Source organism: Bufo gargarizans, chromosome 1, assembly GCF_014858855.1.
Source record: "Bufo gargarizans isolate SCDJY-AF-19 chromosome 1, ASM1485885v1, whole genome shotgun sequence".
NCBI classification, from domain to species: Eukaryota; Metazoa; Chordata; class Amphibia; order Anura; family Bufonidae; genus Bufo; species Bufo gargarizans.
In genome coordinates this window covers 65,461,413-65,485,193 of record NC_058080.1, presented here as the reverse complement: position 1 = coordinate 65,485,193, position 23,781 = coordinate 65,461,413, and the positions used below count along the sequence as shown (strand labels likewise).

The window sequence follows — 23,781 nt, the reverse complement described above, 5'->3', positions numbered from 1 at the left end:
CCCCCCCATAATGAATTTTTGACCTTACCCCTTCCCTCAAGCCAGAGGTATAACTTGACCAGCATGAATTTTCTATAATACCAGTGTCTTCTTATGCGGCACAAGGGTCTTTGGGCCCCCTCAGGCTCCTGGGCCAGGTAGCGACTGCTACCTCTGCACCCCCTATAGCTACGCCCCTGCTGTACAGGATCACAAGGCCATGCGTGCTAGCAAGGTATTCACTGTTTATGCTCGATATAAAGACTTTGCTGCTTGTGGAAGGAGTAACAGGTGATGGCATCTTTCACACTTAATAATATGCATCCCTCAGTCCAGGGATTGCAGAACTGATTGTGAGACTTTTTGCATGTGGCTGGTTTGTACTCTCTGGCACCTACCACATGTTCGTGCTATGTGTGCGGATGGTTTGTAGTCTGTGATACCACATTTTTGAGAGTGATCATCTTGTCAGGGCCGGCCTTAGGTGTTCAGGCGCCCTGTGCGAGCTAACCTTGTGGCGCCCCCCCCCCCCCCCAAAAAAAAAAAAAAAAAAAAATGCTTGTTGCTGGCATCATGGCATAGGCTGGCTGACTATCCAACCAAGTAGTTACCAGCCCTCACACCCCAAAGGCCGGTGTAATGTTATACTTCCCTAGTTCGTGAGATTTCCCTACCCTCGTCACTTCCGGTCGCACCGGACATGACGTGAGGAGGTGTGCAGCATCGCGCAGGCGCACAACGACAGGTTAGGGAAATTTCACAGCAGCGCATGCGCCAGGAGCCTCGCCGGCGGTTAGGGTAGGGAAAAACTATGGGCCAATGCGCAGTGATCGGATGGATGTTTTCAGCTGAACACCGGCCGACACTGCGCATGCACCGGGAGCCTCACCAGCGGTTAGGGAAGGGAAAAATTTACGTACGGGCCAGTGCTTTTTCCCTACCCTAACCGCTGGTGAGGCTCCCAGCGCATGTCGGCCGGTGTCCAGCTGAGAAAATTAGTTTCCAATGTAGTATTAATAACTAAACAATTAAATAATAAACATATTGCATTGTCTACTTACCACCAGGACAATAAGATGATCTGGACTCTGGCTGCAGTCTGGCTCTGGGGACTCCATTGTCACTCTCATTATTCCCCCCCCCCATTACTCTCATTATTCTCCCCCCATCACTCTCATTATTTCCCCCCCCATCACTCTCATTATTCTCCCCCCCCATCACTCTCATTATTCTCCCCCCCCATCACTCTCATTATTCTCCCCCCCCCTCACTCTCATTATTCTCCCCCCCCCTCACTCTCATTATTCTCCCACCCCCCTCACTCTCATTATTCCCCCCCCATCACTCTCATTATTCCCCCCCCCATCACTCTCATTATTCCCCCCATCACTCTCATTATTCTCCCCCCATCACTCTCATTATTCTCCCCCCATCACTCTCATTATTCTCCCCCCCCATCACTCTCATTATTCTCCCCCCCATCACTCTCATTATTCTCCCCCCCATCACTCTCATTATTCTCCCCCCCCCTCACTCTCATTATTCTCCCTCCCCTCACTCTCATTATTCTCCCCCCCCTCACTCTCATTATTCTCCCTCCCCTCACTCTCATTATCCCCCCCCCCCATCACTCATTATTTCTCCCCCCCCCCATCACTCTCATTATTTCTCCCCCATCACTCTCATTATTTCTTCCCCCCCCATCACTCTCATTATTTCTTCCCCCCCCATCACTCTCATTATTTCTCCCCCCCCCCATCACTCTCATTATTTCTCCCCCCCCCATCACTCTCATTATTTCTCCCCCCCCATCACTCTCATTATTTCTCCCCCCCATCACTCTCATTATTTCTCCCCCCCCATCACTCTCATTATTTCTCCCCCCCCCATCACTCTCATTATTTCTCCCCCCCCCATCACTCTCATTATTTCTTCCCCCCCCATCACTCTCATTATTTCTCCCCCCCCATCACTCTCATTATTTCTTCCCCCCCCCATCACTCTCATTATTTCTTCCCCCCCCCCATCACTCTCATTATTTCTCCCCCCCCCCATCACTCTCATTATTTCTCCCCCCCCATCACTCTCATTATTTCTCCCCCCCATCACTCTCATTATTTCTCCCCCCCCCATCACTCTCATTATTTCTCCCCCCCCCATCACTCTCATTATTTCTTCCCCCCCCCCATCACTCTCATTATTTCTCCCCCCCCATCACTCTCATTATTTCTCCCCCCCCATCACTCTCATTATTTCTCCCCCCCCATCACTCTCATTATTTCTCCCCCCCCATCACTCTCATTATTTCTCCCCCCCCCCATCACTCTCATTATTTCTCCCCCCCCATCACTCTCATTATTTCTCCCCCCCCCCATCACTCTCATTATTTCTCCCCCCCCCATCACTCTCATTATTTCTCCCCCCCCCCCCCCATCACTCTCATTATTTCTCCCCCCCCCCCATCACTCTCATTATTTCTCCCCCCCCCCCCACTCTCATTTCCACCTCTAGTGTAGCGTGGCCGAGCTCTGTTCGATCCGCGGTACAGGAGCATTTGTTTCCTGTACCCGGCCGGACTGACAGGAAGTGCACACTAAGTGAGCACTTCCTGTCAGTCCGGCCGGGTACAGGAAACAAAAGCTCCTGTACCGCGGATCGAACAGAGCTCGGCCACGCTACACTAACAGCACACAGCAGGCGCAGGCAGGCTCAGCCACTCAGGCGGCGCAGAATGAGGGGCGCCGCCAGCCGCCCGCCGCCCGCCGCCCGAAGTTTTTTTTTTTTAAACCGCAACGTGCGCCCCCTGCTGAATACAGGGGAGGGGGAGATGGAGGGGGCGGGGGCCCGCCCGCCCCGTGGGAAAACATAAGTGCCGCCTCGCCTGCCCATATTACATTGCGGGCTGTCGGCCGCCCGGCGCCCCTGTTGCTATGGCGCCCTGTGCGGCCGCACAGCCCGCACACCCCAAAGGCCGGCCCTGCATCTTGTAAAGGTTGCAAAGCGTTTAGAAGGAATGCAGGAACTACTACTACTCCTATTATCATCATTGTTGCCATTTGCCTAAATACAGGTATTGGGCAGAGACTGCACAGTGACTTGCCTTGGAATTGTGTTTTGATGCTGTTAGATGTACCACAACTCCTATTCTGCACTTTAGCAAAGAGAGACCTTTACCATCTACAACTGGCCTGGTTACATGGAAAACACTGATCAAACACTGACTGTGTGAAAGCGGCCAAGGAGGAAAAATACTAACTTTGCAAAAAATTTAATATAAATAGTATTATACTGAAAAATAACATAAATGTGAATATAAATTTGAAAGCACAAGTTAGAGGAAACATCAGTTTATTTGTTTTGCTGTAATTATACTTTTTTAAAACTATTTATCATCTATTTAATCTATCATCTATCTATCTAATCTATGTAATATCTATCTATATTATATCTATCTAGTTCAGTGGTGTATCTTGGTTTTGTGCTGCCCTAGGCGAGACTAAACTCGGGCACCCCCCTAATATAAATTTGACCCACCCCTTCCTGTCAAGGCCCAACACCTTTCTCTCTAAACCCCACCCCTTCCTATGTGCCATCCACAGATCAACCCCTAAACAGTGCCATCCACAGATCCCCCTCCCCTAAACAGTGCCATCCACAGATCCCCCTCCCCTAAACAGTGCCATCCACAGATCCCCCCTAAACAGTGCCATCCACAGATCCCCCTCCCCTAAACAGTGCCATCAACAGATCCCCCTCCCCTAAACAGTGCCATCCACGGATCCCCCTCCCCTAAATAGTGCCATCAACAGATCTTCCTCCTCTAAACAGTGCCATCCACGGATCCCCCTCCCCTAAACAGTGCCATCCACGGATCCCCCTCCCCTAAACAGTGCCATCCACAGATCCCCCTCCCCTAAACAGTGCCATCCACAGATCCCCCCCTAAACAGTGCCATCCACAGACCCCCCTCCCCTAAACATTGTCATCCACAGATCCCCCTCCCCTAAACAGTGCCATCCACAGATCCCCCTCCCCTAAACAGTGCCATCCACAGATCTCCCCCCTAAACAGTGCCATCCACAGATCTCCCCCCTAAACAGTGACATCCATAGATCCCCTTCCCTAAACAGTAACATCCACAGATCCCCTCCCCTAAACAGTGCCATCCACAGATCCCCCTGCCCTAAACAATGCCATCCACAGATCCCCCTCCCCTAAACAGTGCCATCCACAGATCTCTCCCCTAAACAGTGCCATCCACAGATCTCCCCCCTAAACAGTGACATCCATAGATCCCCTTCCCTAAACAGTAACATCCACAGATCCCCTCCCCTAAACAGTGCCATCCACAGATCCCCCTCCCCTAAACAGTGCCATCCACAGATCCCCCTCCCCTAAACAGTGCCATCCACAGATCTCCCCTTAAACAGTGCCATCCACAGATCCCCTTCCCTAAACAGTAACATCCACAGATCCCCCTCCCCTGCGCTCACAGGAATACATCTATAAACTAATCAGTAACTTTAACTTTAATCATTGCTGATCTCTTTACTTGGATACCTTACTCTGTCTTAGCTCCGGTAACAGCAGGCAGTGCGGGCGGAGCTCACTCACTGACGTCACGCGCCTGCGCTGCCTAGTGGGAGGAGTAAGGTATCCAAGTAAAGAGATCAGCAATGATTAAAGTTAAAGTTACTGATTACAGTTTATAAATGTACTCCTGTGAGCGGCGTGGCCCTATATATTCTAACCCCCAGGCAAGCGTCCCTGTCACCATGGGAACGCCTGGGGGTTAGAATATACCATTGGATTTGAGTTTTCATGATCTCACTGAGATCGTGAAAACTCAGATCTGATGGTATATTCTAATCCCCAGGCAAGCTTCCCCGTCACCATGGGAACACCTGGGGGTTAAAATATACCATCGGATCTTCTGAGTATACCGGCATATAAGACGGATGGGACAAGGGGCAAACAAGGCATTTTGCCGCCCCATTGGCAAGTGCCTCGTGATAGATACGCCACTGATCTAGTTATCTATCTATCCATCTACCTGCCTATCTATCCATGTGATATCTATCTTTCTATCTATCCATCTTCTATCTAACTATATCTATCTATTTCCTATATATCTATCAATGTATCTATCTATCTATCTATCTATCTATCTCATATCTATCTATCTCATATCTATCTAATATCTATCATCTATCTATCTATCTCATATCTATCTATCTAATATCTATCATCTATCTATCTCATATCTATCTATCTATCTATCTATCTGTCTATCTATCCTATGTAATATCTATCTTTGTAAAATCATCTATCACGTATATATGTAATATCTTTATACTGTAATACAGTGGCTCTTGAAAGTTTGTGAACTCTTTAGAATATTCTATACATTTGACTTAAACCTACATCAGATTGTCACACAAGTCCTAAAAGTAGATAAAGATAACAAAATCCAACAAATGAGTGGTAAAAAATATTAGACTTGGTCATTGACATTATTTATTAAGGAAAATTATCCAATATCACATGTCTGTGAGTGGTAAAAGTAAGTGAACCTTTGCTTTCAGTATCTGCTGTGACCACTTGTACATCAGTAACTGCAACTAAACGTTTCTGGTGATTATTGATTAGTTCTGCACATCGGCTCGGAGGAATTTTAGCCCATTCTTCTGTACAAAACAGTTGGTGTGTTTCCTCCCATGAACTGCTCGCTCCAGGTTCTTCACCAACACTTCTAATGGATTATGGTCAGGACTTTCACTTGGCCATTCCAAAACTTTAACTAGATAGATAGATAAATATATAGAAGATAAATATGAGATAGATAGATAGACTGGAGAACATTGAAGAAATCCATGTTAAGGAACCAGAATTCAGCATGTAGCTTTTGAACAGCTAAGAAACCATAGGTTAAAGACCACCGCTTACCCATGACCCCACCCCATTTGGAAAGACATCGTCTTTAAACTTAAAATTATATAGGGCAATTCCATGTATTTTGGCTCACCCTGTACCATGGATTATTTATCATTTATACAAAGTAGCAATAATAACACATAAAGGAAATCTTCTCCTGTGCACGTCCTGAAAGTAAATGGCTCTTGGATGTAATCCTGTGATCATGTATGAGTGCAAACATCTGTGTAACAAGTGCCTCTTCCCGTCTGCTGTTCTGCTGCTACTGGCTCAGCTCTTAACCTCAGAGGCAACCACAAAACTGCTGTAAACAAGCATCTGCACTCTGCAGATCACCCACTAATGTGGAAAACACATGCCACCCTTAGTCTAGGGTGAGAAGGTGACATCACTCCGGAGGGACAAAGAAGCAGGAGTTATTAGAAGACAAAAGGTCAATGATGATAACACATGGTTGAGAGTCATTCTCCCGAATTTTTAGTATTTTATAATTTTTTTCTGTTGTAGTATTTTTGATTTTTTTCTGATATATTTTGTAATTGTTTTCAATGGGATTACTTTATTTTTCTGCGTTATTGGTTTTCATTTTTCTGTTTTGAAGTTTTAAATTTTTATTTTTTGTATAATTTCTTTTGCTTTTTAAATTTATTTATTTTATTGTATCAATGTATCTATTGTATTACTTTGTCGTATTTATGTTACATTTTTTTCATATCTTTTTCCATTATTCTGTGCAGTTTTTCCATTTTTCCTGAAGTATCATTTTCATTTTTTACTTTTCTGTAGTATCATTTTTGTATTTTGTTTTGTTATATTTCTTCCTGTTCCATTATTTTGTGAACTTTGTATTGTGTTCCTTTATCACTTTCCTGTTATACTTTATTTCCTTTTTTCTGTTGAATTATTTTTCCATTTTCCCCAATGTATTACGGTATTTTATCTTTTGTTTCTACTGTAATATTGTGTAATTTTTTTTATTTGTATTATTTTGTAATTATTTGTATTATTTAGGCTTTTTAGGATTTCTTTTAAGCAAATGTACATGAATGGCTCGCCTATTCTTTGAACTAAAAATGTAAATTATTGCAAAGTTGTTTAGTTCTTTAATATTGTTACTCATGGGAATCTTTCTGTCTTCTATGGTCCATGGCAAATGGTCAAATATTTGCAAAACAACATAATCTGTCTTCTTGGCTCCTGTGTTCTTTACCGGAGATTTGCTGTAATGTTCCTAGAAATTATATTGGTCACATGGTATATTCCCTATTTAATTCCAAAGCCTGGGCTGACAGATCACATGATTTTCCCGAAAGCATGCTAATTCACGTTCTGGCCCTCACCCCAGTAACTGAGGGCTAAGGTGTGTTCATACAATGTGGAGGAGGTCCTTATATCCCTATCCTCTGGGAAAGAGAAGACTTGTGCAGTCTTACACCACTCTTGAGGAGCAAACATGAGGCCAACCTGAGTTAGTGGCCCCAAAACCTCCTGCATTCCATGGTAGTCACAATAATCACTTTATTTAATTCCATTAGTACTGTCCAATATATAATCTCCTGACAAGAGACAAGCAAATAGATTCTAACGAATAGATTTGTGTCATCAACAGGACTTCTTTACCTGTGGGGGGGGGGGGGGGGGCTGTCTCCATAGCTGAAGAAGCCCTCACCTGCTGCTAGATTGTCAGGGAGGAAATTGTCATGGTCGGGTTAAATGTCCAGCTCTGTCAATCTAGCGGCAGCCCTTCGTTTCTTGTGGAGACAGCCCCCTACAGGTAAAGAAGTCCTGCTCATGAGACAAATAGATTTGTTATAACCGATTTGCTAATCTCTACTCCTGACCTATTCGGCTACAGTAAAAACTTTAAGTTGACCACAACATTTTACAGTAAAAAATGGCCTATTTTTTTGCTCTCGTTGACATATATACAATCTGATCTGAAACACACCCTAAGGCCAATTTCTATGGAAGCTAATGACCCTATCACTATGTTTTGGAGTGTGGGAAGAAACAGAAAAACCCTAAGGAAACCACAGCGAACACGGTGAGAACGTACAAACTTCATGTGCAATGGTTGAGTTCCAGCCCAGGCCCCCATTGCTGCAAGACAACAGCGTTAACTACTGAGCCACCATGCCACCCACAGTGGTCCTCCCATAAAAAGGGTCAGAAAACTATCTAGCTAAGGAGGAGAGATAATTTTTTAGAGAGATACTTTTTTCACAGGGAGCATTGCTTGTAAGACTCCCGACACCAGCTGGATCTCGGCAAGGAGAACCTCTACCCCTGAAATAAGAGGTCCAAAATACATGGGTTAGCAGGTCACTGAAGATCCATCACAGGCTGAAGGATCTTGTCTAAATGCATGGCTGTCTTCTCAATGAGGTCTATTTGTTTTGGTTTCACTTTGGTGACGTGAAGACAATTGTAAAGACCATTTTGCACTGCAATTTTGGGTGATTTTACAGTATTAAATAGCTTTGTCAACTAATGGACAACAGCTCTGGAAGAACTTGTGCTACAGAGTGGATTCTACATTATTACTACTGCTCATACTTAAAGTATTAGGGTCCTAAATTCTATAAGCCATGGCTTTCTTCCAGTAGATACCTAGTAACTGTCTCTCTTTGAACTTTCTAAATGTTGTGACATTTGCTTAGAAAACCATTGCAACATCTGAGAACAAAGAAACCCGGACCACATCATTCAAGGTTCTCTGCGGTCTGCCAGGGCAAACAAGAGCTAATTTCATATTTCAATGCATGCAAACACATTGGATGGGAATAATAAAGTTCCCTTTGATTAGTGGCTGTATATTTATCCAAATGCTCTAGTTTGCAGATTCGGGAATGGTTATCTCTATTTCTTAAAAGACAAGAAGAAGAGCGCACATCATTTTATATTGTAAATCTATTTATATGCTAATGTCTCAGTCTGCCCCGGCCACAAATAGTGTGAGTGGCGTTAGACAATTTAATCACATACGTGGATTAGTCAGCAATGGCCGATGCATCTAATTTCACTGACTCCAATTTCTTGTTATTTTATATTTCTAAAATATGTGCTACATCGAAGGGCGTGCAAAGTCACCCTCTTTGAACTGGGTGCAGGGAAGCATGAGTCATGGAAATGAAGACCTGGCCCTTCTGTCCTGATGGAGGGGAGTCTACCTGTACAGTGTGATTTCTTCTAGATACATTTATGAGGAGCTGTATATGTATATATAAGGTAGCATTTTGTCAGTAATAGGCATCTTAAATGGGTTATGCCAGGGGCGTTGGAAAAATTGAAAATCAGACCTCATATGGCACATGAAAAACTCCTTTTAACGAAGTTAGTACCATCCTTGTATCTCACATGGACCCTGAGCTCTCCCCATTCATTGCTTTAAGTACTCTGCTAGCTCATGGGCATGTTCTTTCTGCTGCAGCTCTATCACAGTCCAGGGGTGTGTGTCCTTTCTGCTGCAACGCTCTCCCTATGAAAGCTCAGGGGGCTTGTCTTTCTTTTTTTGCTGCAGCTCTCTCTGTATCACTGATGGGGTGTGTGTCCTTTCTGATGCAGCTCTCCCCCTGACATAGCCCTAAGCACGTTTCCTTTCTGCTACAGCTCTCTCCCTATGACAACTTAGAGGGCGCGTACTTTCTGCTGCAGCACTTTCCTTATCACAGCTTTTGGGTTGTATTGTTTTTCTTCTGAAGTTCTCTCCCAGCTTGTGTGTCCTCATGCTGCAGCTCTCTCCCTTTAACTGTCACAGCTTCCAACAGTAGATATGGTTGGTGGCAGTTGAAGGATGGAACTGAGCATGTGTGTCCACCACAGTATTTGGATATCCACAGTACTATACAGATTGAACACCAGGGAGAGCCCTTGTAATGAAGTAAAGAGAATATCTCACAACTAGATCATTTTCTGTTATTTTATATTCTTCGCTAGTATTAAGACAGCTCTCAAGAGAAGACAAAGCAAGTTCTTCTAAAGCCACCTCCGTTGTTTTCAGTAGAAGTCTACTTTACCACAGATACTGTACTGCCATGTATCATTTCTTCTCAGATTTCCAGACCACATAGAGAAGGAACAGGCTTCTGAGAACTGCTCTTGCCTGACCCCATAATCTCAAGTGCTCACCATGCACCAGATATTCTGCTCATGTGCAGCACACTTCTCTCCAGGGAAGGTACAAGATGATGCACAGTGCACATGCCAAAATTCTGGTGCACAATGCAAGATTCCAGCAGTCCCTAGAAGCCTGTCCCTGTAAATCACCAAGGGATAGTAGGTGCTTAGTGAGCAAAGGGAAGAAATAAGGGTGCACTGATCACTTTTGGTCCCATCCCTTTTGCTAACGGGTGGTGAGAACCTGTGCAGGACTACCCTCCATTAAGAAACAGGAAGAAAACAGTGAAAAGGGTCATGAATACAAACACTAGGCCCTTCTGTCCTGGGTAGCATACCCTGGCACCATATCTGGAGACTCAATGTGATCTTGGCTGTGGGGCCTCCTCTCTTCTAGAAAGATTGATGAAGAGTTGTGTTTGAGTTAGTGTACTGCTGGCGATGGGCATTTCAATTGCTTGTGCTGAAGATGACGTGGTTTAATTTCCAAATGGTTTATCCTTTTTGTGATCGAGCATTTTAATTTGCGTAATCAGAACAGCAAACACTGGAAACCTTTCTGTCTAGACAATCCTGAGCTTGACTTTGAAATATATCCACAGAGAGACTTTCTGAGTCTGACTTTGAAAGATATTAATTTTAAAGTCTGTTTATTTTATAGCAGCACCACCATCCGTGTCCATCAGCCGAGTCTGGTATCGTAACTCAAGGCAAGTGAATGGGGCTGGGCTCCAATACCAGAAACGGCCAGCAGACAAGAGCGACACTGTTCTAGAAAAGAAGATCCTTTTAGGAAGGTTGTTGATTATTAATGGGGTTGTCTAAGTTATTTCTTTAAAAAAATAGGGACAAATACGGGCACTATTAAGGTCAAGGAGAAACCGTTTGAGCTCCTCAAAAACTCTTGCAGAGTCTTAATGAGAAAGCAGGGGCCTGTCCCCGACAGGACATCTGGGAAGGTTTCTGCTGCAGAAAGCTTCCCACCAGAGGTTGGAGAGAACGAGCAGGAGATGAAAGAGAGACTATTTTCTTTTACGTTGATGAACATGATGAAGAAGAGTTTACATGTAGAGATAGAGTTTTTGACATAAACGACCCGTGTACAATCTATATTTACATGTAGAATCAAGCACAACCATGGGAATTCTTGGTTCGCTGAAATCTCTAATCCTTGAGCTATTAATAGGAGATCTTTTCTAGAAAATAGGGCAGAAGCTAAAAACTCAGACAAAATGCAAAACTCGTATTAAGGCCTCTTGCACACGAACGTATTTTCATTCCGTTTCTGTTCCATTTATTTTTTTGCGGAGCGTATACGGAACCATTCATTTCAATGGGTCCGCACAAAAAATGGAAGGTACTCCGTGTGCATTCCGTTTCCGTTTTTCCGTTCCGCAAAAAAAAAATAGGAGATGTCCTATTATTGTCCGCATTACGGATAGGACTGTTTTATTAGGGGCCAGCCGTAATACGGAATGTACACGGATGTCATCCGTATTTTTTGCGGATCTGTTTTTTGCAGACCGCGAAATACATACGGTCGTGTGCAAGAGGCCTAATAGTGTGTTCTTCTCAGAAGAATGACAAATTAGGACAAAGGGGCATGCAAAAATCCAGATTTTTATGCTTCTATGTCTTTGTCTTACTGTCTATTGTATGTCTCTGTTGTTTAATATACTTGATTTGTAAAATTGCCTGTACCCAGTAGACTGAAATCGGCCAATTTCATCATCATTTGGTAGTAGGGTTGAGTGAATCGAAGTGTCCAAAGTGGACTTTGATCCAAATTTCTGGGAAAATTCGATACACTGGGATGCAGAATTTGCTTTATAGTAATTCAACTCAAGCAAAAAGACTTTCGACCCATTTCCTACTTGGAAAAGTGTCTGAAAATAAATTACCTAAAGCCTTTGCCAGATGTATGGCCAATACAACCTTGTTTTATCAATCCTTGTGGTCCTGGAGGTTGAACCTTCATGGATCAAACTGATGGCCTATCCTAAGTCCTAGAGAATCCTAGGTTCCTAACAAAACTGTGGCAGAAATCTTGACTAGAATACAAGGGTCTCTCTTTCCTAATCCCTGCCTTTAAGAGAACAGTATTGGCTGACGAGGAGGGTTAAAACTTGCTTGGTCTCCACTGCTGATGAAAGTGTAAGGAGGTTTCTGCTGGAGCAAACTGTCTGCAAGGGGTAGACAAAATACTGTAGATACCTCCTGGCACAAATAATAGTATTGTATAATAGTAATTGTAATAAATAGCTGAAAGAAACTGTTCTCAATGTAGGTGAAATGTAATTACAACTAAGCTAACTAGGAGCAGTACTGGTTCTCAGACAAAGCACTGGACAGAATTCATCCCAAACTCATGTAATTTTTTATTTTCCATTCATTTTATCTAAAGGGGCCAGTTTGGTTCACTGACTGGCACATATAGCCCCCGTAGCTACTGGCAGCTACAGATACTGTCAGAACATTAAGGAATTTTTTTTTTCCACCTGGGTCAAACCCGATGACCGGCTGACTCCTGACTAAGAACATTATCAGCAGTAATTGCTCACAGGGTCAGGATTATGTAACGAGCACTTAGTTATATTGAAGTGTTGTTTGCATCAGCACAATCTCACGGCCACTTGTCAGTTTTCATACTTAAAGAGGTTTTCCAGGAATTAAGAAAATTAATAAATACTTAAATATTACTTTATTATAAATATATTCCCAAATACCTTTCATTAGCTATTATGGCTCGTTTTGTCTGGAAAGCAATCAGGCAAAATAAAATGGCCGCCGCCCTATTAGTACCCACAAAACCTGTCCTAATCACACAGCAGCACGTTACTTCACAACACTGAGCTAAAGAGCTGCCTCATCCTCTCTGCTCTGCTTGTCAGGGATTATGAGCCTGAATACAGATGATAAGATCTTCAGCTGAATTTCTGTAGGAATGGAGATCATGAGGAGACATGAAGTACAGAGAGGAGGTGGGGATGTGGGTAATGAGCAGCACTTGTATGCAGTCTCTATTACCACAGCCCCACATTACCACTGTCTGTCCTGTCCATCCTCTCTGTACTTCATGTCTCCTCATGAACTCCATTCCCACAGAGATTCAGCTGAAGATCTTATCCGCTGTATTCAGGATTATAACCCCTGACAAGCAGAACATAGAGTTGGATGAGGCAGCTCTTTACCTCAGTGTTTTGAAGTAACTTGTCCTCCTGTGTGATTAGGACAGGTGTTGTGTGTACTAATAGGACGGCGGCCATTTTATTTCCCCTAATGATTGCTCCATAGACAAACGAGCCATTATAACTAATGAAAGGTATTTGGGAATATATTTATAATAAAGTATTATTTAAGTATTTTCATTTTCTTAATTCCTGGAGAACCCCTTTAAAGTGTAAGGGTCATTTAATTGTATTTTTAATATACTGTAGGTACAGGGATTTTAAACATTTTTGTAATTTACTTTATTAGGGAAAGATATTTCTTTGTACTGGAAAAGAGGGTATAAAGTGTTTTCTTAAGAAAGCTCTAACTGAGTGTTACTAAGGAGAGTCTGACTTCAGTCTTCAGTTCTACCGATCACTGAAGACACCTGTGTGTAACAAGTCAGATAGGCAGGGTGATGGGCAGTGATAGAGAACATGTCCATAGTCAGAGACTAGGGTAGTGACAGGAGTCAGACTGGAAGCCTCTGTATGTTACACACAGGTGTCTTCAGCGCTCAGTAGATCTGAAGACTGAAGATAGACTCTCCTCACTAATGCTCAGTTAGATCTTTTCTAAGACTCTCTACACCCTGTTTTCTGGTACACAAAACATCTTTCCCTAAAAACGTATATTATAAAAATGTTTAACATTCCTGTTCTTACTTGTCCTTACTTAACTTTTCTGCTGGGTTGTATCTTCTGGCCCAATAGGGGAACATTATGCTGAGCGTCTAGCCTCCCTCTTTACAGAGCATATGCTTGTCCACTTATAATGACATTGTAATCTTTGATACTATTGAACAATCAGGCCATTCTTTATCATCAATGACATCTAAAAGGTTATTTGTACAAAGGAAAGAGACCCTAGTGACTGGCTAACCCTCCAAATGGGGTTGTTTTCTGATAAACCTTTGGAGCCTGTGTCTTAGATTGTAGGCCCACAAGAGGTTCTCTTAGTTCTCTGATGGGCTACTCTGGTATCATTTATAATGTATGTATTGGCATGCAGCTAACTGATAAAAGTTTATATGGTCAATACACTATACTAATATCTCCATCTCTTCTACAGGTCATCCTCATACTGACTAAGAACTATCACTCTGACATGGGGAAGGTTCTTGAGAGCTCTTTATGGAGGTAGGAAATGTCTATACTTTCTTTGTGTAGCTTACTGAATGTGCTTCAAGGGTATCTGTCAGTATTTTGACCATCCTTAACTGTTAAACCTTTTGTGTAGCTTTTATTATCAGGAGAAGTATGGATATGATGTTTTATTCTTCCAGATTCTGTCCAGAAGGTGGTGTTTCACAACTCCTCATCTTTGCTTTTAGTGACAGCTGTAGCATTCGATTAGCAGACCACCACAGTTCTCACTAAGAGCAGAGAGCAGATGCTGTGAAGCAGCTCAATGCAGATAGCACTTCACAGTGAAGCTTCACTTCCTGGCCACTTAATATAGCAGAATCTATACGATTCTGTAAGATAAGTAAATCTCCACCTTTTGGACATTTAATATAGCAGAATCTGGCAGAATAAAACCTTATATTCACACTACTGATAAGAAAAGCTCCACCTTCTGGACACTTGAGAAAGCAGAATCTGTCAGATCAAAACTTCATATTCACATTACTCCTGATGAGAGAAGTTTCACAAAAGGTATGCATGTCAGTTCTCTCCGACCCCTACCTAGTGCATGGTCTAACCTGCTGACAAGCTCCCTTTGAAGCACTTTCATGAGAAGTCAAATGTGATGCATGTAATGTTATATTGCGTCAATACATTTTTCAAAAAATGTTGGAATTTTGTTGCAATTGTTGGTTTATCTTATTCTGTCCGTTAATTATTAAGAGCGCAGTTCATGAATGAAATGTATGGAAATATGACTCTCATATTGTTATATCGGCATTAGCTGGGATGGTTCATATTGGAAATTGTCAGTCAACATATCAACTGTGGTGTTTGACCAGCAATGGCCATGTTGGGCTTATCAGTTACATATTATATAGTCCAGTGTCAATAAGAAGTATCGGAATGACATGATTATATACATTTTGCTGTCGAAATGTTCAAAATTTTCACTCTTTTATATGCTTATAGTATAATGGCCATATTATGGCTACATACACCACTACCTTTAGAGTTGTTTGGAGCTGGCGCCGGCTCCTCAACCACTTGTTCATATCCATTGGGCCTAATGAAGGTCTACATATAGCCTGAAACGTTGCCTAAAATTGTGTCCGGCTGAATAAATCACATAATATTTCACCTGCAATTTTGGAGTGCTGTCAATTTGTTTACACCTCTGAGTTGTTTGGAGACATAATAGGGCACCCATCAACCTCTATGCTGTACCTCTGCATGCTTTCGATGTTAGAAGATGTCATACAGAGATTTCAATTGGAGGCCGTATTACATAGACATAGACTATCCCTGTAATGCGGTGCCACAGGATGCTCAATATGGCGGCACGTGTATTGCCTACAGCTCCCTATCAGATCGGAGCACCACTGTTCATCCTGATACATGTGGCTACAGAGATAGAGAATGGCGTCCATATGGTGGTCATATACTTAGCAAAATAATGTCAAACTTTTCTTCAAAAGGTTATTGCAATCTGCTATCTCCACATTGTATAATAAATGATGTAACAAAAGTCGGGTAGGATTTGGATCTGAGCCTAGATACAGCCTGTTTTGGGTTCCCCGCCTCCAGTAGTGCCCATTATTCCATGACACGAGTATTTTCCAGTCTTTCATGCAGATATTAGTATCAGATGTGTTGACCTTCTCATGCTGTGGAGCTTTATGGGCTGGATGCAGATGTATAGACAGGAGACTGTCGGATGCTAGGAGCTCAGACGTTCTGATGCTGATAACCTCGCCATTTCATCTCCTTGCGATCCCGCTACTCTGTGGACTCAGAGCAGAGATTATTTTCATATGTGTGGAAAATTACCACAACAGCAAACACATGTTTTAAACGGCTTGACACAAATGGAAATCATAGCTGTTTTATGAATGCGTGACTATGGGCCTCCGTGGACTATTGACTTGTATATTACAATGCTGCTCTCAGCGCTATGTTTTATGGCTGATATTACTTTATAAAGGTGATGTGAATGAAGACTTTTCTGTATTTTCCATCTGTTCGGCATGTGATGTCCTGTGTAGAGAATGCTGAGATTTTCTGTTCTTACTGTGTACCGCATCGGGAGCTGTGCCATGGCACTGAAAGCACAAACCGCATGTAGTGACAACATCCATGTCAGGTTTATAGAAGAGTTCACAAAATATCGCTATATGCTGTAGTTTGCACATAATACTACAACTCACTTTTCTCCTTGGATTCAGTATATACCAAGCAGACTTGTAATAAAAAATTTAGGATGGTGCTCGATCGATATCTCTATCTATCTAGAGTCCGCAGCGGCTAACTTCCTGCGCGAAATCTGGTGCACGCCTGCCAGCATGGTGACATCATCATGCATCGCATGAGCCAATCAGGGCAAGCCCTCCCCTCACATCCTCTCATGGTCATGTGAGAACCTTTCTTCTTCCTCTCTAATGCTTTTTTCCCACCAACATGGGCACTAAAATGGCGCTACACACCATTTTAGTGGATTCGTCCAAAAATTTACCTGAAAGTATTCGGGTTCGTCTGTTGTCCGAAAAATAGCAACGTTCGGACCGAACTGAATTGGTTCACTCATCCTTAATGTCTATCATCTATCTCTCTATGTAATATCTATCCAATATCTATAAATCTAATTATCTTTCTAGCTCATATTTATCTATCTATCTATCTACAATCTATCTAATATCTACAATCTATCTACATTTTCTATCTATCTAATATCTATCTATCTGTCATGTGAAGTACGGATAAGGAAAGACAACCAAAGGGAACCACAACTAAACAACAACAGACTAGGCCCCAAACCTAGGGAATAAAGAGGTCACCTCCTAGCATTCCCTGATACTCACCCTAAGCTGCTAACAACATGTGCAAATCTTAATGGTAGAAATGCACATGCACAGGAACCTGAGACTGCTGAAACACTGCACCAACCCCTCAGCTTAGGGAACAGGGAAAGAGGCAACTGGCTCCTTTCAAACTGAAGGAGCTAGTGTCTCCCTAAAGCCCAGTCAGGACAGACACACCAAGAAAATGGAAAGGACTTAGCTTGAGATGTAACTGGAACAGGAGAACCACCACACAAGCAGAGCACTCCACAGAAGAGCTAACAGTCGCAAGGAAACAAGTGAGAGGCGGAACATATAAAGAGCCACCTGACTGATAATGAGCAGCATCTGCGAAGGGTGGAAACCTGTCAGCAACAATGAAAACAAGAGATCTGTCAGATAGACTCCTGAGTCTTCCATCTATTTGAACTTCTAAGATCTCTCCTAGGGCCGGCGGTGACACTATCTATCTTCATATCTGTTATCTATCTATTGTCTATCTATCTATCTACAATCTATTATCTATCATCTATCTATATATCTAATATCTATCTATCTCATATCTATCTATTGTCTATCTATCTATCTATCGATCTATCTATCTAATATCTATCTATCTAATATCTACCGATCTAATATCAATCTATTTCATATCTATCTATCTATCTATCTATCTATCTATCTATAATCTATCAATATCTATCTGATAGATAGATAGATAGATACATAGATAGATTTTAGACTATATTTTTTCTCAAGCTGATTTCTTTCGAGTTTCTAATTTATGACTGTGTAATGATCTTTGTAAAAAGATGTCTCTTGAGCGCTCTCCTTAAATATTTAATTCAGTAATGCTATTAATATTGACCTTTCCGTGGTCTTTCAAACGTATATGTGAGAACATCCGGAAAAAACTGATTTAACACTATCATTACTTTTCAATGTCTGGTCCAGGATGCTATTTAGAACATCCTTCTTCATTGACTTCTGCTGGTTATTAATGCCCACTATGTAAATATATCAGATTGCTTCTTGTTGGTTTTATTTTCCATTAAAATTGCAAAATGGGCTATCATGAAAGTTGTGGGTGCGGTGGTACTTCTATCATTCCTAGGGGGGATTAGGCTCCAATGTGGGGTTTTCCTGGTGTGGACAGGCACTCTATTCATTTATACTATTATGCTACTGAGAGGCTTTCATAGGAACAGCCATCCCTCATCTTTCTCTCAGTTCATTTGTGGACTACTGATTTGGACATTAAAGAAGAATGGGACCGTAGCTCCTACGTCAGATTCTTTAAAGGGAGTCTGTCAGCAGGAAATTCACTGATAAACCAGGTGAATCCCTTGTGGGGCTACCACAGCTATCAGTAATGATATCTTTAACTTAACGATGCATTGCTTAATTCGAGAAAAAGTACTTTTAACCCATATGCAAATGGTCAATTAAGTGCACAGAGGGCGGACCCAAGTCACTCTGTGCTCCCTTGCTCCTCCTTCTTTCTCTGCCATCCCCTCTATTTCCTAATTCAGAGGGCCAAGGGTGTCTCTGGACACTTTTTGATATCCCAGGGGTGGCCTAGTACATTTCAGAACCTGGTGGTTTTAGCCCCTGCAGCTAGAGCACAATAGTGGCCTACTGAACAATCTGTATGTAAGTGAGGACTTGTGAAAGTGGGTTGCCCCAAATGAAAGGAGGATTAGGAGATGGTACATATATATCAGATGTATCAGATGGATATCTTCATGGAGGCCCACTGTAGTGTCAGTGCCCATAGATGCAATGGAGGAGGGTGGTGTCTGATCCAATGCATCTAGAATGACAGGTCTTAAGTCAAGAATCGAACGATCTCCAGGGTCTGATCAACATCAAGACATTTTGTGTGGTTGTGCCTTAAAGTAGAATATATAATATATACGGTTTGGTCTGGGTCTGAATTAACTTGTCTTGTTTGGGGTCTGAATGGGTTTACAGGTCTGGAGGCTTAATTTAATTTTAGGTTCTGGTCTGATTTTCTACAAAACGTGTCGATTAGTGGACTTCTCCTAAAAGTAGTTGAGTACCTCTGAACTATAAGATTATGACATTGTTTCCCAGATTTCCTATGAAATCTACAGTAACTATGGAAGCACCAATAAAAGATACATGTAAACATCTCCAGAAGGCCACCCGTTTGAGAAGACCACTCTTAAACCAGACAAGATTTTTAATGGATTTTGAATTCTCTCATATTCTTTGCTTATTGCCACCCACCTAATGACCACTTTTCATTACTATTAAGGGTGCTCATCTCATAGAGGTTTCATTTTATAATGTTTTTGACTACAAACCAGCAAAAAGGACAAAAAAGGACAAAAAAGGACAAAAAAGTGGGGAAACGTTTTTTTTAAGTGATTGTCTTCTTTGGGCAATCCCTTTTTATTAGAAGGGTGACCAACAAAAAGCTGATTTCATGCTCTCCCGATGCTGTGACACCCAGTGATCAGATATAATCTGTGAGTCAGTGTTCAATTTCTCTGCAGCACCCCCACAGGTGAAATAAGGCATTGCACAGTCCGTATTGAAATAATTGGGTTAACACTTTAAAGCACAAACATGCCAGGTCATCCAAAGTTAGGGCCCTTTTGGAACACTTGTTCTTGATATTTACACTGTATAATCGAGAGATTTGAGACGCCAATCAGCCGATGAAAGAGCAAACACTCGTTTGTCGGCAGATGGGCATCTTTCATCAGCATTGTGAGCTTGATAAAGTCCGCAAGGTCGAAACGTTGCTGTGTTAGGTGCAATAAAATAAGGAAAGAACAAGGAATATTGGAGTGCCGTGGCTTGATATCATTTTCTGATTATCGGCAGCACATCTCCCTTTGTAATCAAGGCTGTGCTGCCGATAATCAATAGAACTCAATACGGGAGGGACGACTTCAGTAGTGATTACTTCTCCCCCATTCAGTTTGTGTTATTATCCATCGGCGCTCGCACTACTCGAACATCAGGCAATATAATACAGGCCTGCGAGCAGCTGTGGCTAATAAATAGGGGTCCTGAAGGGAGACAATCATTTTTAATAATTTTTTTAAATCAGCCAATCAATTAAATGTTTCCTAAATTAAAATGTTCTGCCTCTACTGGCTTCTTTTATAAGGTAGTTATTTGTTCTTTTTTTTTTTTGGTTGTTTAGTTGCCTGTAATATATTTGCCGTATCAGAAATCAGCTGTTAATACACAGACTCTCTGGAGAGTTTACGGTTGGCTTGTGCTTCCACCGAGCAGCCAATCAGAATATGTAGAGCTGTAGTAGAAGGCATAATGGAGGGACAGGCCCACAACCCAAGCCTCTGATGAGACAGGAGTTGAATTTCAGACTACAGAGCAACTAAATTATTGGCAGTAACTTACTGTACATTTCATTTCTAAGCCCTGAAGTGCACTTCTGCATTGAGCTCTGGGTGGCGGGGTCCATAAAACGACATTAGAATAAATTCTCCCTCTGTAACAGCTGACATGCTTATTTTAACAGCGCAGAAATGTATATATTTTCGATACAAGACATATCTAATAAAAGTTTCCACATCTCATCATCATGTTGGCTCCGTCCACCCCTTATTCTGGGAATGTAATTAAGTCCCATTATTCGATAAATAAAAGATAAAACGTCGTATTCACGGCCGGCTTGTACCTCTGGAGCGCGGCCATTTACTGAAAGAATTCTCATTATACAGAGGTGCAATGGTCAGTCAATATTGGATTGCTTTTGGCAACACGTCTATGGTATGGAGGTGTTTTAACACATTTAATTACTTTAGTCTCATAATAAAAAGTACTTAAAGTTACATTGTGGGTTTCACCATTAAATCTGACACCAGGCACTTTCTAAAATTAAAATATTGCATGAAGGTGTTCACAGCAGAATGCAAAACTCGCAGTTTTAATTGAATTTCTCCAAAGAGCTGGTTAATTTAAGGATGTTACAGTGTGTCTGGCATACTGTGCAGGAGATTCACAGATCTCCAACCCGCATAAAGTCTAATTGCAATCTAAACCAATTAGGCTACATGTAATTTTGTAATGTAAATCGGTTTGTTAATCTTTCCCCTTTCTTTATCACTGCTGCTTCATGCCTCTTTGTAATACACATTCTATACTATTTTGCTGGTTTACGTTTCTTTTTACTATATAAAAAACGTTTGATACTAAATGGAAACTGTCAGTAAGTAATTAGACTATTGTTCAAAGTGCAGTACCCCAGTAAAAAGGGGTATCTGCATTTGCTTGGTAGTGTACTTGACGAGGGTATTGGTTATTCCTCGTTCGCCACCTCCATTCACCTTAATAGCCCCCTTCTAAACCCCCCCTTTCCCCACCATTACACCTCCCCGCCACTGAGCCCCATACCCAATAAAATACAGACCACCAGCTGGAAATGTAATGGCCACAGCAGCCATTTATTAAATAACAATTACAACATAACATACATAATACTGTAAACCCCCAATGGGGGGAGGTCCTTGAAGCCCCAAACATCGAGCTGCCGAACCAAGGTGAGCCATTCTTGCCTCCAGCCGTAACGCCCAGCTCAAAGGCACCACCGAATGACCCCCCTCGATTCACCACAACCTCTCGGTCCACCTGGGAGTCCAGCCCCAACCGTGGGGCCCCCCCAATTGTCCTCAGATTCCACCATGACCAACTCCCCCCCCACCGCCACATGCCGCTGTAACATGACCCTCCCCACAAACCCCTCCCCAGAACCCAACCCCGATCCCTGAAATACTCCAACAAAAAGGGAAGGGTGGGCGGGAGCTTCTCCTCTCTACCTAAAATGGCGCCTTGCCTTCCTCTTCCCTGCCTATTTAACCCCTTAACTCTACCCCCCAGCTCAAACTAACCTATCCTACCCTCTATCCCTACCTATAGCCCTCCCACTACCCTATTCCGACCCCCCCCCCCCTCTAGCTCACTAAACCAAACCCCCGTCATGGGGGCCTCCCCTAAATGGGGCTCCGCCCCCCCTTAGTCCGGCCATTGCTTTACTGTTATTACTGCTATGTAATGAGACACACCCAGTATGCTTAAAGGGGTTGTCCGGGTTCAGAGCTGAACCCAGACATACCCCCATTTTCACCCAGGCAGCCCCCCTGACTTGAGCATCAGAGCAGTTCATGCTCTGATGCTCTCCTTTGCCCTGCGCTGAATCGTGCAGGGCAAAGGCATTTTCTGGAGTTCCGGTGATGAACCGGGCTCTCGTTAGGGCTGCCAGGCAGATGCTTCCACCCAGCAGTGAGCTGGTGACATCATCAGCACTGATGGGCGGGCTTTAGCACTGCCCTAGCCTGTAAAACGGCTAGGGCAGCGCTAAAGCACGCCCATCAGAGCCGGTGACATCCCCAAACACACTGCTGGGCGGAAGCCTCCGCCCGGCAGTGTGTTATTGTAAGTAAAAGAGCCCTTACCCTGCGCTATCCAGCGCAGGGCAAGGGAGAGCTTCGGAGCAATTCTTGTCAGGGGGGCTGCCTGGGTGAAATTATGGGTATGTCCGGGTTCAGCTCTGAACCCGGACAACCCCTTTAAGCATTTGACAGGCATGGCCAGAGTTAAGAATCCTGGCGCAGCCGTCTGTGGAGATTAGGTTGTGGGCTGGTCACTCCCCCTAGTTCGAGAATATTCTTGTTGTACTAGGAGAAAGCATTGTGAGGATGGGCCTGAAGGAGGCAGGGAGCGGACATTATGAGCTCCTCTTCTCATGCATTTATCTACAATGCTTCTGGAGACTTACAGATCCCTGTGTTTCCTCCACTACCATCATTAAGGTAACCATAACCAGCATAGAGCATTATAGACATTGCTGCTGCAAATGGGAAACAAGTTAACAGGGGTAGACTGGCCATAGACCCTACAGGGAAATTTCCCAGTGGGCCTATGCCCAGAGGGAAGCCCAAGTCTTCGTCATAGCCACCAGCCAGGTACATAAAGACCTCAGGCTCTCAGCATTAATTAATGTACGAGCATCAGGCAATTATGTACCTGGCCAGTGGCCGCAGGTGCCCCCCTGAATTCATTATACTGTGGAGTGAGCGGCGGTATTTTGTGCTGCACTGTGGTATTGCTGGCCCCACTTACTTCTGTTGTCCCACCTTCTGTCAGTTTGGACCCACCTACAACATGGGGCAAGTTTTCTTTTTTTCCCAGGGTAACCCAATGCCCTCCAGATTAGTGGACATAGAGACTACAACATTTTTAGTCAGCAAGGTGATCAGCCTACAGCATTGTAGACCCTGCTGCAGTGGAGGGACAATGAGTTAAGGCACCCCAGGTTTGATTTTGGACAGTCGTATTATTGTAACTGCACGTACAGTTGCTAGGCACCCAGGCCAGTACTAGAGACTCTAGCAAGAGTAAGAATAATCTGAGGGCCATGGATGGCCAGGGGTAGTTACTAACCGAGGGTGTTTTTGGTACTCAGTTTTTATATACCCTGGGCAGGCGTACCTCAGTGATGGAGAGGCTGGCACATGGATCCTCTGGGGCACTCTCTATGTATAGGGACCAGGCCGGGTGGTAGGTGAGGTGCCCTGGGT

At 43.1% G+C, this 23,781-nt stretch overlaps 1 protein-coding gene across 1 annotated transcript in view; it reads left to right on the top strand.

The window, feature by feature from the left end:
• The window catches only part of SORCS2 (sortilin related VPS10 domain containing receptor 2), an 896,202-nt gene that overhangs the window by 288,580 nt on the left and 583,841 nt on the right, over positions 1-23,781 (top strand). The window contains exon 2 of the mRNA XM_044280630.1: positions 14,311-14,378. Coding sequence (XP_044136565.1) covers positions 14,311-14,378 — 68 coding nt within the window. The remainder of the gene's footprint in view (positions 1-14,310; positions 14,379-23,781) is intronic.